Consider the following 18,549-nt stretch of genomic DNA (forward strand, 5'->3'; position numbering starts at 1 on the left):
TATCCATTCATGAATCATGATTTTATCTTTTGAAGCAAACAATGGTAAAGTAATTGTCAGGCGAGATTCAGGGATTCGTTGATTTTCAAAATTCGACAAAAAAAAATTGTGCACTTTGTTGTATTTATTTCGGAAGTTTTGTATTTCTAACAACACATCAAACAAATCAGCCAAAAATAGTAAAAAAATAGATAACAAACAAATCTTTCAACCCAGTCTTCCCTCGGGAATTGGCATCGTAATGCCCAGTCTTTCTCAGAAGGCAATCTGTGGCGCTCGCTCTCAAACGTTGATATTCCGAATTTCGTATATGTCTAAACCTTCTTTTTGTCACTAATCAATCGTAAAATGCAGAAGTATTTCGCGAGGATCGAGGTCGGAGGTGTGAAGTATTATCTACTGACAGAGCTATACGACAAAGGTAAAAATGGATTCGATCTGACAGTCTGTAATGGTGAAGATGTTTGGCGGGAATCAGGTAAGATCAGAGAACAGTTCTGTTAAAAAAAACTTAAAGCTTACATGGAAGCTTTCATTGGAAGAATTAATTGTCTTATAGTCATCAAAAATTTTGAAAGGTCGACAAAAGTATTAAACTTCAAGCTGATAATAAAGCAGTCTTGCAATATTCAAATTTCGTTAATTCACAAAAAATGCTAAAATAAGGCATTATAGTTGGAAATCCCCGGGACGGGCATGGCATTTGAGTTTTGATTGTTCAAATTCCCCTTTCTCAGCCGTAAATTTTGTTCTTATGTCCCACCTTTTAACATATTTAATACGTGATCAAATGTCCAGATGACTTGCTCAAATTCACTGCCTTCTCTCCCCCCCCCCCCCCTTACCTCCCCCCAACAGACTACGCCTTCCATTTTATACCACATTATTCTATCCCAGGGCACATCAACTAGTTGAATCAGACTGACCTGGGTATCCCCAGGGGAGGGGAGAGTGGAAGTGGTTGGGAAAAGAGATGGGGAATGTTGATGTCTCTGTTTGATTGACAACTGTGTCGAGCTTACATACCAGACATGCTAAGCACCAATCCTCCGTAAGAAAAAGGATGGTGACTGGTACATTTACCCAGAATTCTTAGCCCATGAAAACTTTAACAATGCTCATAAAAACGTGCAGAAAAGTTCTATGATCTGCAAACCTAGCATACACAATGTTGTTAGCACAGAGACAAATATCGCAAAAAATATGGCTTTCCTGTTTTTTTATGGGCTGTGTAAGGTTCGCATGGTATTGTGGTAAAATATACAGCCGCCATCTTTTTTCCTACAGTGGATTGGCACGATTAATGACATGTGTGTAACATCAAGGCTTTACCACAGAGGAACTGTCCAGTTTATACTGTAACAGGTTTCAGCGAGTTTTCTTTCTTTGTTTGTTTGTTTCTGTTATGTGACTTCCCAGTTGATTCACGGACTATTGAATCCATGGCCAAGACTGCAGATATGAATGTGTCAGCATTTGCAGATGAGACAGGTAGAGCCCTGACGGGCCAGACAGTAGGTCAGGATAATTTTGTGTACCAAGCCAAGTTGAAAGGATCCAATTTACAGGTTAGAATTGAGCCTTGAAATAGTTTTTTTTTAGGATTTTGTATTTATTTATTTCTTGGATATGAACTTTAAAATCCTTTGAAATCTGGAAACTGTCAAACACTACTGACTAGGATGTGTCAGTGGTATTACTATAATAATTACATTTTAATCTACAGCTGTATTTGAGTACACTAATTTATTAATACAAGAATAACATTAAGATCTTTTATACTGATTTCAATATCTCAAAGATTTGATTGCCTTGAGGTTCAGGTTTCCAGATTCACAAAGCTTTTTTGAGAAGTGTACATTGCTACTTAACAACAGACTTTTGTATTTGAACCATACGTTATATACATGTACATCTAAATCTAGACAGGCCTCAATTTGGATGTGCAGGTTCAAACTTTTCCCAGGTCATTTGTCAGTATATTTTTATTAATTTTTTTAATATGTATCGCAGTGGCCTCATGGTTAGTGTGCTCATCTTGGGTTCAAGCCGTCTGGGTTCGAGCCATCTGGGTTTGAGCCCTGGCCGGGGACATTGTGTTGTGTTCTTGGGCAGGACACTTAACTCTCACTGTGCCTCTCTCCACAAAGGTGTATACATGGATACTGACAAACTTAATGCTGGGGTTAACCCTGTAATGGACTACTCACTAGCATCCCATCCAGGGAGGAGTAGAAATATTCCTAGTCGCTTCATGCTACAGAAACTGGGATAAGTTCCAGCCTGATGGGCCACTGGGCTCATATGCAGACCTTATACCCACATGTACCTTAACCTTACAGGGCAAGATACTTTTGAAATGCAACAATACATGTACAGTGGATTTCTCAAACCATCAAATTTTTTGAACCAATTTTCGATTCCCTTAGATGTTCAAAAAATCAGAATTCCACTGAATACATATTAAATAGGTACAAGGGGTGGGACGTCAGGAGTTGGGGGGTGCACAAGAGGCTTGAACTAAACTACCAGTACTTAACATTCTCCACAGAATTACATTGTACATGCATTAGGTACCAGCCTTCTGAACTGCTCCAAAAAGGAATTTCATATCCCTATTTCACACCTTGAACTATGTTTCACCATTTGTAACCAAGATTATATTTGTCTGCTTTACAGTTTTCTTGGAAAAAACACGTTGGAGATGGTGTCAAGGTACAGAAACTGGCTCAGTCTTGTTTTAGATTGGCATTAATTTTGATTCCAGTTAGATTTGTAACTTTTCCCTGAACAGAAGGTTTCTGTTTATATATATTGTTTGTCCTTCTATTTTGAGTTTGAATTTAGCTGATCTCAAACTACACAAACAAGCAGTGGAGAACTTTTTTATACAATAAAATTAAAATACTTCGGTTAATTTTTAATCCAGGATAATAGCGTTAACTGTCTTTCAAACAACCTGCCCTGGGTTTTAATTTTGTGGAGTGAGCGCTTGAATCTGTAAATTAAGGAAAATATGTAGCTAAAGCAGAATTTATTATAATCCATCATTGCGCGCGATTGGTCTAAACACGTCACATGACTGAATATTCCCCAGCCAAAACACATGATTTTTTGGGGTGTTTTATTATAGCCTAGTTTTCTATATTTTGGGGACACTTTTGATAAAGTAATTTATTCCACTTAAAAGCTTGTTGGATATGATATGATTATAATCAACTTGGTGCTATGCACCTCATTGGCTATCCACTGCCATCTCATGTCCAACGTGGAATAATTGTTAATTAATGAATATAAGCAAACTGAAAATAAATCCTTCTGTTTCTAACAATTCAGTTTCAGCTTGGATCATTGAGTCTATCAAAAGTTTGTAATGACAGCGTCCTTGTCATCAGCAGCATTTTTGACCTGGCAGTGGACCAAATGACACAGCTGAAGGTATAACAATTACAGTGCAGAAAATAGTGCATGTATTACGCAGTACATGTACCTGTAATCTATTTTACTTCTAACGATTGTGCATGTTTTTGTCTCAGTCAGTGCAATCACCATCCTCATCACTGTCACTGATTAACCATTCGGTTATTAGCAGCTCTACTCACTCTCAGTTTCCATCAACATTTATAGTTTAAATAAGTGAGAGAAGAGGCTAATCTAAAAACTTTCAGCCATCTACATGTAGTTTCTGCCAAAAACGTCTCTGCAAACTAAAGCTACACAATCATACATTAGCCTGTACACCATTGAAGTGTTTTTACATGACTATTGCAACATTTTAGTTAATGTAATAATATTCTTATAAAGAAAGTTGTCTTTTAGGTTAAAGTGCATGTATTTGTTTGTTTGACTGTGGTATGTGTACCTGAAGGTAGTCTGAAATATTACCCTCCTCTTTTACTGTAGCAAGAAATGTCTTCCTTGAGATCTGACAATGCAAGACTTTCTTCCGAAAGGAAAGATGCTTTGAAGGTATGTAGTGACTATTAATATTCCTCTTGTTAGAGATGTCATTACTTCAGAGGCGATTTCTTGGTTAAAAGTCTCCTCTGCTTACATGTAATTGTATGTGATTAACATACAAATGTAAAATTCAAATGAAACTAGATAATTCATGAATAGATAATTCATGTATTAACTTTCGTGTAAAAAGGCAGTTTTGCAAGACCAAAGCAATCAGTGTGGCCAATCACAAAGGACATGTAGACAATCTAGGTACACTAGTCAGAACACGAAGCAAGTCGAACACAATGTGTACTCGGGATCCTGTGCAAGCAAATAACTCAGATGGTTTTGTGTTTACTTCTGTTTGGATGAGAAGGTGAGCCGAGTTTCCTACACCAATCACTGAATTATTGTAGCAATATATTTGTGTGCAGCATCTTCATTTCGAACAAAAACACTAATTTCCCCTTCTTGATATCTTAATTATTTTTGTTTTCTTTTTAAGCTGCTCAATAATGTGTTCACTTTCACATTTGTTTTTCTTCAGAGAACTCCACTGGCACCTTGGTGGGGTTTGCCACATTTCTGTGGCTTGTGGCAGATTTTTCATCCCCACCTTTCCTGAAGAGAGTTCAATATTATTGGTGGTTTCAACAGTTTAGTTTCAAATAAAATCGTCATATTTGTGGCCATTTATAACAAACAGTTGATTATCATTTTTTGTCCTACATGTACCTTTCTCTTCAGCAACTTGTGCAAAGCATTGTGGAGCTCTCAATATATTAAATCACAAAAAGTGTCTCGCAATAAAACACTTAGTTTCCCCTCCTTGATGTATACCTTTTAATTATTTTTTTTCTTTTTAAGCTGCTCGATAAATGTGTGACGGCCAAGGAAGAAATGGAGAAAGATTTATTTGAAAAGGTTTGTGATGAACACAATGACTATTGATTTCTATTTGCCATTTCATTTACTTGTTTGCTGGTTTTATTTCGTACAGATCATATTTTTTTGTGACTGATGGAGTCATTGAAATTATATCACACCTTTTTTACCACATGTATATATGGGAAATTTTGTATGCATGCACATATTTTTTCCTATCACAAAATTAATTATTATTTGTATGTAAAACGATATTATCTTATGTCATAGACTTGCTACATTCGGTGCAAATTAAAGTGCCCATAATGTCAAATTTTTTGCCTTCTCATCTGATTCTTCATAACACCCAATTAACTTTCTCGAAACAATTTTTCAATTTGCATAACACGCAATTTTTTTTTACAATTTTTTAAAGACGTTCAAATTTGCCGCCATTTTGGTTCACCATTCGCACCAGTCTTCCTCGGTTTGAAGTGAGTCGTGATGTAGGTTCAGGAACACTTGATTTGGGTCGTGACTTATCTGACTTGAAAACAAGTGGGAGTTTTGCTTCAGAGTTGTCTACATTTAGTTGAAAATGCTGGAAAGGTGCATCGCTGGTCTTTGTAACAACGTTAATGATCCAGAAAACAACATCAGTATCCCTGAACCTGCATCACAGGCATCAGTCATGTGGCCATTTTGAGCACATTATTTTTGTGATCAGCGGCAGGGGTCGACCGCAAGAAGATAGAATTCTGAGCTTTGTAAAAATTCCTAAAAAAATTGCATTTTTTCCAAATGGAAAAATTTTTGTGCAGAAGCTCATTACATGAAATGTCGAATTAGATGAGAGAAAAGAAATGTTTGACATTATGGGCACTTTAAGGGCAACAGCTTCCTACCCCAGAGCTGCCTTGGATTCCAAGATATTTATGTGCTAGTCATGCATTTTGACATTTAAACTGTTTTTTGTTTGTTTGTTTGTTTGTTTCGTCTGATGTTCTGTAATTTTATGTTTCCTACATTTTATCCTCCAGTTTGTGTAAAAATCACTGACTTTTTCTTTTTGTTGCAGTTTGCTGCGGTGCTCAATGACAAGAAAAGCAAAATCAGGCAGTTAAAAGAATTAGGTGTGAACATTTACTTGAGCTGACCAGCCTGCTGTAATGTTTTGCCTTCACAAAATGTCCATGATACTCCTCAGTCCAGCCATCCCTCTGGAATTTCCAGTTTTGGTTCATACTTTCTTTTAAGTAAAAAGTTTGGTTTTGAGACCCCCCTCCCCATTTCCAACCCTCCTTAGGGTGGGTATGGGTGGGTAAGGTTATTTTTTGGAACCATGCACACAACGTGTATGCACTGTATTTTATACTGGAAATTTTGTGTTGCTTTAGAATATGGTGTTGGAGGTAAATGACATACAGTAACAATATTTCCACTCCAAGAAAGACATGCATGTCAATGAAGAGCCTGCTCACACTGCGGGCTGGAACATGAAATGACAAAACTGCTTTGAACTGTGTGCATGACTGTATGAATGAATTTGCCAGTAGATAGTACAGTACATCATTCTTAAGTTTAATCTGCCTGTTTATTTATTCAATATTTGAATGTTTATAATTGAAGGGGTGAGTGCAAAACCATGCTAAGTGACGATTTGGGTGAAAAAAAAAATTTTCGCGAAAAGGCTTGAATTTTTGCATTCGGTCTTCAATGTAATAGAAAAACGTGGTCCTGTATTTTTGTCGCTGGTTTTTGCTTCGTTTATAAAGACGCCGCTAGGAAAACCGAGTGGTTTTTCTGCATACGCAATATCTCGAAAACGAAGCGAAGCTTAGCGGAAAAACTACGGGACATTGTTAAACATACCTAAACAAAACTGTATGGGAAATTTGGAGCGTTTTCGACAAAGTTCACTTTTGATTAAAATACCTAGCGCCCTTTTCCCGCCGAGGTCTTCAAATAAACGAAGCCGGGCCTTTGTTATGATAAACAGAGCCGACCCTTTGTTATAATAGCCAAGCCAAGCCAAGCCTTTGTTATAAGTCGAAGTCTCGCCTCGGTTTATTATAACAAAGGATCGGCCCGCCGCGACCGCAAGGACTTTGATTTTACTTAGAAACCAGCAAAATGTCAATTTCACGCAACTTATATAAGCTCAAATTTATTGATTTCAGGTCAAAAGTGGTTAAAACGTTGACTCATGTTAACGCGCGACGGCAAGGATGTTGATTTCTCTTAGAGAGCAGCAAAATGTCAATTTCACGCAACGTAAAAGCTCAAAAATGTTGATTTCAGGTCTAAATAGGTCAAAATGCTGATTTCACGTTAACGCGTGACGGCAAGGATGTTGATTTCACTTAGAAAACAGCAAAATGTTAATTTCACGCAGCGTATAAGCTCAAAAATGTTGATTTCAGGTCTAAATAGGTCAAAATGCTGATTTCACGTTAGCGCTTGACGGCAAGGATGTTGATTTTACTTAGAAAACAGCAAAATGTTGATTTAACGCAGCGTATAAGCTCAAAAATGTTGATTTCAGGTCTAAATAGGTCAAAATGCTGATTTCACGTTAACGCTTGACGGCAAGGATGTTGATTTCACTTAGAAAACAGCAAAATGTTGATTTAACGCAGCGTATAAGCTCAAAAATGTTGATTTCAGGTCTAAATAGGTCAAAATGCTGATTTCACGTTAGCGCTTGACGGCAAGGATGTTGATTTCACTTAGAAAACAGCAAAATGTTGATTTAACGCAGCGTATAAGCTCAAAAATGTTGATTTCAGGTCTAAATAGGTCAAAATGCTGATTTCACGTTAACGCTTGACGGCAAGGATGTTGATTTCACTTAGAAAACAGCAAAATGTTGATTTAACGCAGCGTATAAGCTCAAAAATGTTGATTTCAGGTCTAAATAGGTCAAAATGCTGATTTCACGTTAACGCTTGACGGCAAGGATGTTGATTTCACTTAGAAAACAGCAAAATGTTGATTTAACGCAGCGTATAAGCTCAAAAATGTCGATTTCAGGTCTAAATAGGTCAAAATGCTGATTTCACGTTAGCGCGTGACGGCAAGGATGTTGATTTCACTTAGAAAACAGCAAAATGTTAATTTCACGCAGCGTATAAGCTCAAAAATGTTGATTTCAGGTCTAAATAGGTCAAAATGCTGATTTCACGTTAGCGCTTGACGGCTGTATCACCCATAAATGTAATAAAAACCATAAATGTAATATCAACCATAAATGTAATAAAAATTAACCATAAATGTAATACTAACCATAAATGTAATAACTTTTAACCACAAATGTAATAAAACCACTAACCATAAATGTAATAAAATTTGCCCATAAATGTAACAAACTGAACAACCATAAATGTAATATGGCTTAACCATAAATGTAATAAACTGGCTATGACTTCCAAATCAAGAGGCTACAAACTTGTCATTCTCTTTGTGCACTTCTTACTTCAGGACACGGGCCTCTTGCATCAAGTTAGTATTTTAATTAACCCAGAGACCAAAACCGAAGAAGTTATAATTATGGTCTGCGAACATTAAGGAAGTACCCAAGTATGATTAGAAAGTCTATATACCAGAGCGTTTGAAGTGCTGGTGGTTGATGATATTCCATCCATTTGAAAGAGATTGAGGTTCTCTTAATTTACGCCCACTCTTGAGTGCCTCATTAATTCCTATATATACATTCTGGAATTCTGGAACGAAACGGACTTCATCCGGAAATCACACGACGGACGGATTTGTCCAGAATAAGGTGTACTTTGATCTCTGGGCCGAGATTAAGAGTCCGTTGTCCGTATTATAGAGGTGTCACACACACTATTTCACTCTTTATAGCAAAACCTTACTGGACCTATACTTTAGGGTCTAAATTTCTTTAGTAAGTTTGGTCTCGTTAGGGTGTCTCGGGAAAAACCGCGATATTTCACGCCGTATGGGCCTCGTTTAGGACTGCACACAAAGAAATAGTATTTTTGTTTCTTTAAGGAGTCAGGCCTTTAGGGGTCTTATTGAAAATTTCAAGTCAATTTCACGAAGAATGAGAATGGCCAGTTTGTAGCCCCTTGATTTGGAAGTCACAGCCAGTTTATTACATTTATGGTTGTTCAGTTTGTTACATTTATGGGCAAATTTTATTACATTTATGGTTAGTGGTTTTATTACATTTGTGGTTAAAAGTTATTACATTTATGGTTAGTATTACATTTATGGTTAGTATTACATTTATGGTTAATTTTTATCACATTTATGGTTGATATTACATTTATGGTTTTTATTACATTTATGGGTGATACAGACGGCAAGGATGTTGATTTTACTTAGAAAACCGAAAAATGTTGATTTAACGCAGCGTATAAGCTCAAAAATGTCGATTTCAGGTCTAAATAGGTCAAAATGTTGATTTCACGTAACGCGTGACGGCAAGGATGTTGATTTCACTTAGAAAACAGCAAAATGTTAATTTCACGCAACGTATAAGCTCAAAAATGTTGATTTCAGGTTTAAATAGGTAAAATATGGCGGCCGGAAAATAGTGTTAACATCTGGAACTTACTTTGGTTATCTGGGACAATGACTATCTGCACTGAACAAATAAACATCAAATAAGCACTTTTCCAAATACAGCAACGTCTTAAATGGCTAAAAATCACGAGATAAATACATATTTTTCGACAAACGCGATCGTAGCTTTATGTCACGCACCGCCTAACAGTTTAACAAATTAACCCTTCTGCGCAACGTACGAGTCTCCATACATCTGCATGTCCGCTGATCCCACAAGTTCAAAACACTACAAATCATGCCGATATGAAATAAAATCAAAGCAACCTGGATCACAGATCTATGTTACAATCGATCGCTACTTGTTGGCCATTATTATCTTTAAATGAAAAAAGCCGAAACAATCTAGTTACCAGTTCAAGAAACGCGAGCAGAACGTGATCGCAATGCATGCCGGGAAGGCTCTTTACACCTCGTGCGCGGGAAAACATGGCGGTCGATACAAGACAAATTTTATAAGTCAAAAACCAGTTCTCGCTTTCCAAACTTTGACACTAGCAACGCTTGGCAAATGGGCCACAACTCACGAGAGGGTATTTTTCTTGGGCAAGAACTGCTCTTGGACTTTGCTGCCTGGCTCGATCTGACTTCGAACGCCGATAACACGATTACGGTATATCAGCTACCTTCGAAGTTTCAGAACACATTTTGGTTCTTTAAAACGTGCTGATGACTTACGGGTTTATCGAGGCTTTATGATGCCTCTCAACCACCAGGCAGGCACACAAGGTACTTTAACACAATGCTTAAGATATTAGTTGACAGAGCTCTAATGCGGCACATCTCTTTTTAGTTCGATGGTATTTCGTTTGCCGCTCGATCGATTCACGTGTTGTGCTCACGTCACAATAGCCGATGTAAACAATCTGTTCCCAGATTTCCGCTCTATATACGCTGTGAGATTTGATTTTGACTTCATACACTATAAACACTCTGCCTGTTTGCTGTTCAACAAATAAACTCCTAAAGACATGGCTAGGAAAAGCCAAGTATTTTTGCATACGTTATAACTCGAAAACGAAGCAAAAACCAGCGACAAAAATACAGGGCCGCGTTTTTCTATTACATTGAAGACCACATGCAAAAATTCAAGCCCTTTCGCGAAAATTTTTTTTTTTTTCACCCAAATCGTCACTTAGCATGGTTTTGCACTCACCCCTTCAATTATTTTTGCAGTCAATGAGGCAGCTTCTGCTGAACCTGTACGAGGTACAATTATACACAATCATGTACAATTACCGAGTAAACATGGTTATGTGTAATATTATGGGCCAGTAAATTGTACAGGGTTTATAAATAAAGACTATTTAACAATTATTCCATGAAACCGCGTTGGATATGAAGTGATAAATAACCAACGAGCGCGTAGCGCGAGTTGGTTATGATCACTTCATATCCAACAAGGTCGAATGGAATAATTGTTTTAGTATATTCTTAATCGGGTTTTTGCCGCCGATTTTTATTTCAACAATTTTACAGAGCGGAAAATTTTTAAACTTGGCGCACTGTTTTCCATATAAGGTAAAACTCCGACTAATGGCTCATAGTCGGAGTTTTTGAGCCAATCAGAGAGCTAGAAATGCAATAGTCGGAGCTGAGAATATACTAATAACTGATAACTGACCCTCCTTTTGAAATTAATTAAGCAATAGACCACAAGTTTTTATGGTTTATAGGCTGATAAACCACACAGGATGTTGGAAGAACATGAGAAGAATTCGTAAATCACGAGCCCCAGGTGAGTGATTTTTGAATTCTTTGAGTGGTTTATCAGCCTATAAACCATAAAAACTTGTGGTCTATTGCTTTTATATAATAATTCAGAAGATGTGTGCAATTTCCATGAGTTTACTGGCAGAATAAACCATAGCTGATTGACCAATCAGAGTTCGTGCATTCATTTGATTATTATATCAAGAACAATTAACCAGTTCCCATGGTTTTAGTTATTCCAAGACAAAAAAATTGAATTAAATTAGTCTTGAGAATTAATGAAATTAGGTTTGAGAAACAATCAAGACACAATACTGTACATGTGTATGTTAACACCAATTTTATCAATGTTAATCTCATGAAGTGACATCTCATGCTGCGTGTATTTCTCAAAATATCACAAATTATGTCGCATTTAAGTGTAAACAGTGTTTAGTAGTAATTAACTGTTTAAGCTTGTGTATGTGCACTACTTGCTAAGCTTTACTTGATTTGACTTTAGGCCCAGACACATGGTGCAACATTCCACACATTATTGTGTACAATGGCTAAATTAAATTGTGTGTCCACTCTGACTCTAGCCTGCAAACGCAGATGCATTTTCAGCTGTCACTTGGTTCCACTACGTTTGCAGGCTACCCTGGCCCTGAAATAGGTTGCATGCAATATTGCATGCAATGCATGATTACAGCTGAAGTAGAATCTCGTTCTTCTTCAGTCTGCAATATTGCAGGAAACAATTTTGGGGTTGGACACAGAAGTGAAAAATGTTGCATGAAATGTTGCACCATGTATGGCCCTTAGGTAGTGTTGTTTTAAAACTTCATACCTTTGTTTACTTAGGCAATAAGATAGCTGACTCACCTAACCAAAGTAACTCACATGACCAGCGCAAAGGAAAGTCCAAAGGAAAAACAAACAGGTATACAGTATTATTTTATAACTCCAATAAATTTTGTTTGTCAAGTAAATGGATGTATTTACATACATTTATTGTAAATGTGTCCGAGACTCGATCATGGACTTGATCAACATTAATCAGTGACATCATAATCTTTTTTGTCATCTGTCATTAATACACAGTGCACATTTTTATGAGTCGCTACTTTAGTGTCGAAAGCTGTTATTTTCCTGTGTTGTTTTTCCAGGCATGAAGACTCAGAGGATGACACTGACATTGAAAAAATGGAATTAGAGGATGTGAGTTATGAAGTAGGATGAATGAATGTTTGTCATGCACAAACTGACAGTGATACCGTCATAAAGTACATGTAGTCATGAATGATAGTAATTATACATGTACATGTATGATATTACAAAAAATTTTGGTTAGCAAGACTACATCCTTAAATCAAGACTATTATTTTTGTTTTAATTTATGTTGACGTCTAGGTTAACAGTTCCAGTGAAGAGCAATTTACTAGTTTGGGTTCAATTTCAAAATAAGGGTTTTTTTGTTCTTGCAGTCACCTGTCGCAGATTCTATGAAAGGAAGTGAACAGAAACCAGCTTCATCATGTTTTAGTCCGTCGCTGTTACCAGAGGAGGAAAATGAGGGATTTGAACCTACAGTTAAAAGGTGAGCTATTTAATATTTAAAAAAAATGTAGAATAACCTGTTTTAGAATGGTGTGATGCTTGTGGGAAGACGGAAAAGACATCGTGAACGTAAATAATGGAAAAATAGCGCTTTGACTTTTGCCAGGTAAAGCAAAAGTCTGTACCAATTCGTGAATGGATATTTATTTTGTACTGCATCTCAGAGTTGAGCGCACTAGAATAGGTCTGGTCACCGCTCCTTGTTCTGATTTTCGTATACAAATCATATATTAACTGTCTTTGTGATTGATTTTACTTTATTAGACGCCGCCGGCGCGATCCAAAGCCTAAAGAATCCCCAGCAGCTAAGCTTGTTCTACCCAAGGTACCCTCTGTGAAGAAGACTCCTAGCAGCTCATCAGGGGAGAGGTGAGAGAAAAAAGAGAATAAAGCACACATTTAAGCAGTCGAAAATTCATTATATTTCGAGATATAGGGTGTAGCAAGTGATTATTCCCTAGCCTAAACGGTGAGCTAAACCGTGAACAGTGATCGGTACTCAAAAGTCTGAATTTAAAACAACGGCCCTCAAAAAACAATAGCTAAGCTAAAATCCTGCCCCTTCCTTGCACCTTAAAAACGGCGCCTTCCACCCGGGCTACATGACGCTGTAACTATCTTAGTTCCTTTTCTTTCGTCTTTTTCTTTTTCAGTTCGACTTCATCTCGTTCACGACTCCGTCAACGAAACTCGGAAAAGTCTTTACCGGATGCTGACGATTTAATGGCTGAAATGGAACTGTGAAACTAAAACCTTGCGTTGATCACGTGACTTGTGAAATGGGCCGCTTTTTTGGCAGAAGATGCACTGATTCGAAATAACCCTAGCATGTGAAAGCACCAGACAGCTCCGCCTGTGATTCATGGACAGATTACTTAAAGATGGCCGATAATGGTCACCAGCACTTGTGCTTTATTGGATCAATATTGCCACCCTACTGATGTCAGAGGAAAAGAGACACTGTGCTCCAGACATGGCCAACAGGACCCATTCATGAACCCGTCCCCTACAATAGGCCTAATCGGCCTAATCACGGTTTTCGACGCCATCTTGCCGGGTAGGCAAAGCGGTCAGAAATTACAGTGTTTGTATGGGAATCGGATTTTCAATAAAACCTATTGCATCTGACTGGTGAACTTTCTTAGAGCAAGTCACAGTTGGTTTTTTCGTTGAAACTTGGTGGGTGATAGTGAATTATCTATTGTGCAGGCGGCATAGGGCAACAAGTTAGATTAGTTTCGTGTCCTCGAATTTGCGCCTCCCCCCCCCCCCTCGAATAAGCGCCCCCTTCGAATAAGCCCCCCTCCTGTCGGCCGAATTTTAAAATAAGCCCCCCCCCCCCCTCTCCCCTCCCTCCATTTTGTGGACGAGTAATGAGACAACAAAGGATGTATAGTTTTCGTCATGTAGTATTAGATTTGTACATTGTTTCAGTTTGTGAACACGTTTAGTGAACACGTTGAACACGTTAAGTACTAGCGTATAACGGTGTCCCGATTTAAACTTTAGGATCAGCTTTTTGTCAATACATGAAATAGCTTAAGTTGGTGTTTACGCGCTGATGATGTATAAAAAAAATGATCGTATCAGGCTACGAATTGGGAAAAATTAAATAAGTGCCTCCCCCCTCCCCCCGTCAGCATTTTTTTGTGTGTTTGCGCGTTTTTGTGTTTGCTAGGGGCCAGCGATAAAATCTGTGATTTCAAAACTTGCCAGTACGCACGAACAATTCCCGATTACGCGAGCTAACCGAAAGTTAAACAGCGAGCCGGAGGTTTCCATCCCCTGATAACCCATGGAAACGGTGAGCGAACTGTTTATTTTATTGTATTTTTTAAATAGCACTGGCCGAAATATCAAACAAAAAGTTATTTTTATTTCAGAACCTTCACGAAAACGCGAGGTTATTTCCATTCTCAAGGATTCCCAGCTCTCGGTTCTTGTTCGGTTTCTCGGTTTCCATCGGTATCATAACCTATTGACCGACTATCAGCTGAACGCACAATCTAATTAGCTACCGAGGAACGATCTTAAATTAGATAGGCGGAAACGGGAGCTGGTCAATCTCTGGAATGGCGAAACCCCCCTCCCGGGGGGGTTATCCCCATAATGTCCTATGCGATTTATTCCAGCTCGGAATTAACCCAAGAAAAAAGATGATAGTGGTTGAAATCCCTCATGTGACTTTTTGACAACTGATGAACGCGTGTTTCCGCGCGCGATTTGGCTGAAGCGTGGAGTTTAACAGGGTTCGTACGGGTAATGGAAAACCTGGAAAGTCACGGAATTTTATAATTTCATTTGTCATGAAATTGAAGTGTGGGTCATGGAAAAGCAATACACTTATAAAAGGGCAAAAAGATCAAAAGTTGAAAAAAAGTTGAAAGTTAGAAAACTGGTTTTAATTGCACTAGCACGCATTTTATACGTCATAACGTGGGAAAATACCTTATAGTGTCTATACGGCCAACAGGGTTTTTGTGGTTTTGGTATCTCTATAACATCTAAAAATGCATTCAAACCAAAAAAAAATTAATTACCGTGCTTTTTTGCCATGAAATCAAGCTTTAAATTTCCCGCTTCGACTACGCCTAATAAAGTTGACCGTGTAATGAAAGATTGGTGACGAATGACGTCACTTCAGGAACGTCTCAAAGCTTCATGTTTTTATTTTGCTTGATTGACGACCGCACTGTTTCACCAACTTCGGTTTGTTTGCTTTTTGTCGACGAAAACTCCTGACCACTACTAAAACAACAGTGACCTGAACTAGCAGGATTTAGCAATTCCCGACTTGACGTCACGACCCATTCAGAAACCCAGCCTCTTTTTTTGCACTGACTCACGGTCAGCTTCATTGGGCGTGGCTGAAGCGGGAACTTTAAAATTAGATTTTTGGGCGTTAAAATATCGGAATCCAATTTTTTTTCTTAGAACACCTTTTTACACATTATAGAGATACCAAAACAGCAAAAAAAAAAAAAAAAAAAAAACCCTGTTGGCCGTATAGACACTTAAAATAATAGATTGTTTTGAAAATACTTTGAGAACAACTACTTGATGAAGGTCATGGAAAACTCGGAAAGGTCACGAAAAGTCAGAATTTTAAAAGTTCAAAAGAGTGCGAACCTTAAGTTAAATACTACATAATATATGTAGAGAAATAATTGGAAATCGTTATCTGAAAGAAATCTAGAATACTGCTAAAATACCATCAGATCATCTCCTCCGATTTCAGTGAGGTGACAGTTGATTCCGCCTTTGCCCTCATAAACTAGTACCATAGAAATCTACGATACAATATGATAACTTTATTTATACTTGGTATATGTGTGTAAAAAAATCATTTAAAAGAATTTTAAAATATTTCATGGACCCAACAAATTAGAAATGAAATGTCAGACTGATTAATACTTGACAAATTTCTTGTTGTTCTTCAAGCTATCGTAATTTAACTTAATTTTTACGCGGAATATATATTTCCATCTCTTCCACCAAAGCAACTACAACATACATAACCATGCGTAAACAAACATCAGTGTGATGGTTTGGCCAAGCTTACTCGCATGGTGTAATATATGGACTGACTAGCATTCTTGCGAACGCAAACGAATCAAGTTTCCATGTGTAACCACATAAGGGAAATCACCAGAAGGGAAACGCCAGAACCATAACAGAGATTACAGCTCAGCGTTAGATTCTAGTCTTAGTGGTCGTTAATTCTTTACAATGTTTTGTTCAGGGCCGATGGGAAACGAAGCGGTTGTATTCTCGACCCCAGTCTCCGTAATAATCAACGTGTCATGCTCCCTGTACCCGCCAGCCCCGGGTTGTCCCTCGGGAACCACAATCATAGGCTCCATAGTAATCACCATTCCGGGTTCCAATACGGTATCCACGTGCTCAAGAAACTCTAGACCCCAGTCTCTCCCATAGTAGTGAGAAAGAATGCCTGTAGAGTGGCCATACCCGATGACACGGTACTGCAGAATGTTGTGTTCCATGTAAATTTCGTTGAGGTCCCGTGCGACATCACTGCAGCGCTTGCCTGGCTTAACTATTTCCAATCCCCGGCGATGGACCTTGTTGTTGACTTCCCACAGTTCCATGTGGCGGTCTGAAGGCACGTGATCGTAGAAGAGGGTGCGCTCTAAAGCTGAGTAATTGCTATAGGTGACGAAAAAAAAAAAACACACACACACAAATGGAAAATGCGCAAATTTTTCGAAATATCGAACCATAACGTAACTTACGTACAACAGAAATGCCCTGATTTAGATACTGTCAAAATAAAGGTTTTAATTCCAAAATAATTCTACCAACCATTAACAGATTAATATCCTCGAATAGAATTAAACTAAACCTCTCTGTGCTGGTAGATAAGAACCAACTGATCTTAGGGAAGGTCTGCCTGAGATTCTTTATTTTTAATTAACGAATTTCTTGCCCTGTTTTTTGTTGTCGTTGTTTTTTGGTGTTGTTGTCCTTTCTTTCGCTTTGTCTTTGTTTGTTATTTATTTTTTCTTACCAAATATAAATAAAACTGCTCAATGCCGAGGGCATTTGTCCTTAGGACACAAGACGGACAAGTAAGAACAGTCTTCTGATTGCTGCTTTAAAGGCCAAAAATCAAGCATCTAACGATGAAATTAACAAACCCTGCTATCATAGGAAAACAGTTCAGACTAAGAATGTCTCCTTTTTGCACCCGCCTACTTGTAGGAAAGTTATGTGCTCCGTCTGTATTGATTCCTGACTGTAACCAAGACCAGGCTGAAAATAGAAAAAAAAAAAAAACGTTACAATTTTTTATCCCTGAGACAGGTAGATAACAGCAATAAGCACTCGGTACGTTTCCAACACCCAGGAGGAGGAGTCATGTTTTTAGCTACAATCATGGACAAAAGTCCTTGGGATACTGATGTAATGCACTGACAGTATGTGTTTTACGAGTGAAGGTTAAAAAAGCGCTGCTATCCTTAAAACGCGTTGCTGTTGCCCCCTCCCCACCCAATACAATGTCGAAACTCAGAAGAATTCACAGGAACTAATTTTCAACATTGTATATGGGGTAGGGGGAAGGTTAGGCAGGTGAAGTTGTATTCGCTTCTGGCGTGAACGCAAAAGCCCCAAAAGCGCAAATTTGTCCCAAGACTTTTGTCCACGATGGTAGGTTTCGGTAGACATGCTTAGGTCTGGTGTAATAGAATCTATGGATTGTAGAAACGTGTGATGGCTCATTTGCGCCAGTGCTTAAACAAAGATTTGTGTAGCATGACTTGATCAGGGGTATTACTACATTACTCTACCTGCACGTCTCATAGTCATCGCAGACCTTTCATCTCTCCCCTCCCAGTATTTTATCAGTTGCTCCGATCTCGTGTTGAGAGAAGTACTGGATGGTTTCATTGTTGCTGGAGTGCAAAACGCAAGTAGGCCGGCAGGGCTCCAATCCACACCACGCAATCGGCAGTCCAACATGCTAAACACTAGGCCATCGCATGTCACACAAAAAAATAAATACTCATTTTGAACTCAAGGAAGATTCAAAACTCACTGTCTCTAATGTCAATGTGTGGGTAGGTTGCCGCTATTTCTCGTACCATGGTGCTTGTTGAGGCAAGAGTTACCTCGTATTCTGGAACACCCTCATGAAGGGCCTTTATCGCGGCATACGCCCCGAGCTCCGCTATTCGGGAGCCCTGGCGTACAACTTCAATTTCTTCTGGGGACTTAACTCGACGTATCTGCATAGCCGCGTCCGCAATGTCCACAAACTTGGCCTGCGGTAAAGCCTCGGAGAAACTTTTGAAGGACGCTCCCATATCCGGGAATTCGAAA

General features: G+C 38.3%; 2 protein-coding genes across 3 annotated transcripts in view; one reads left to right on the forward strand and one right to left on the reverse strand.

Annotated features, from left to right (window-relative positions):
- The first annotated feature begins 71 nt into the window (after window positions 1-71).
- On the forward strand, window positions 72-13,836 carry LOC110050993 (DNA repair protein XRCC4-like). 2 transcript variants are annotated; one of them, XM_020756966.2, is made up of 13 exons: window positions 72-478; window positions 1,420-1,568; window positions 2,680-2,715; window positions 3,337-3,438; window positions 3,904-3,969; window positions 4,810-4,866; window positions 5,885-5,939; window positions 10,573-10,605; window positions 11,953-12,031; window positions 12,258-12,309; window positions 12,576-12,688; window positions 12,973-13,077; window positions 13,362-13,836. In XM_020756966.2, exons 1-13 carry the CDS (start codon window positions 349-351, stop codon window positions 13,450-13,452), a joined length of 1,068 nt encoding a protein of 355 aa, XP_020612625.2. In that variant the 5' UTR covers window positions 72-348; the 3' UTR covers window positions 13,453-13,836. The 2 variants fall into 2 exon arrangements, with proteins under 2 accessions (XP_020612625.2, XP_020612626.2); XM_020756967.2 differs by lacking the exon at window positions 10,573-10,605 and having other exon boundaries at window positions 73-478.
- Window positions 13,837-15,088: 1,252 nt separating this feature from the next.
- The window catches only part of LOC110050981 (uncharacterized), a 14,477-nt gene continuing 11,016 nt past the window's right edge, over window positions 15,089-18,549 (reverse strand). The window contains exons 5-7 of the mRNA XM_089278257.1: window positions 18,266-18,549; window positions 17,367-17,481; window positions 15,089-16,875 (exon numbers count right to left, since the gene is read on the reverse strand). The exon at window positions 18,266-18,549 is cut by the window's right edge and continues 23 nt beyond it. Coding sequence (XP_089134383.1) covers window positions 16,425-16,875; window positions 17,367-17,481; window positions 18,266-18,549 — 850 coding nt within the window. The 3' untranslated portion in view covers window positions 15,089-16,424. The remainder of the gene's footprint in view (window positions 16,876-17,366; window positions 17,482-18,265) is intronic.

Source organism: Orbicella faveolata, unplaced genomic scaffold (assembly GCF_042242905.1).
Source record: "Orbicella faveolata isolate gen_17 unplaced genomic scaffold, um_ofav_v1 contig_46, whole genome shotgun sequence".
Lineage (NCBI taxonomy): Eukaryota > Metazoa > Cnidaria > Anthozoa > Scleractinia > Merulinidae > Orbicella > Orbicella faveolata.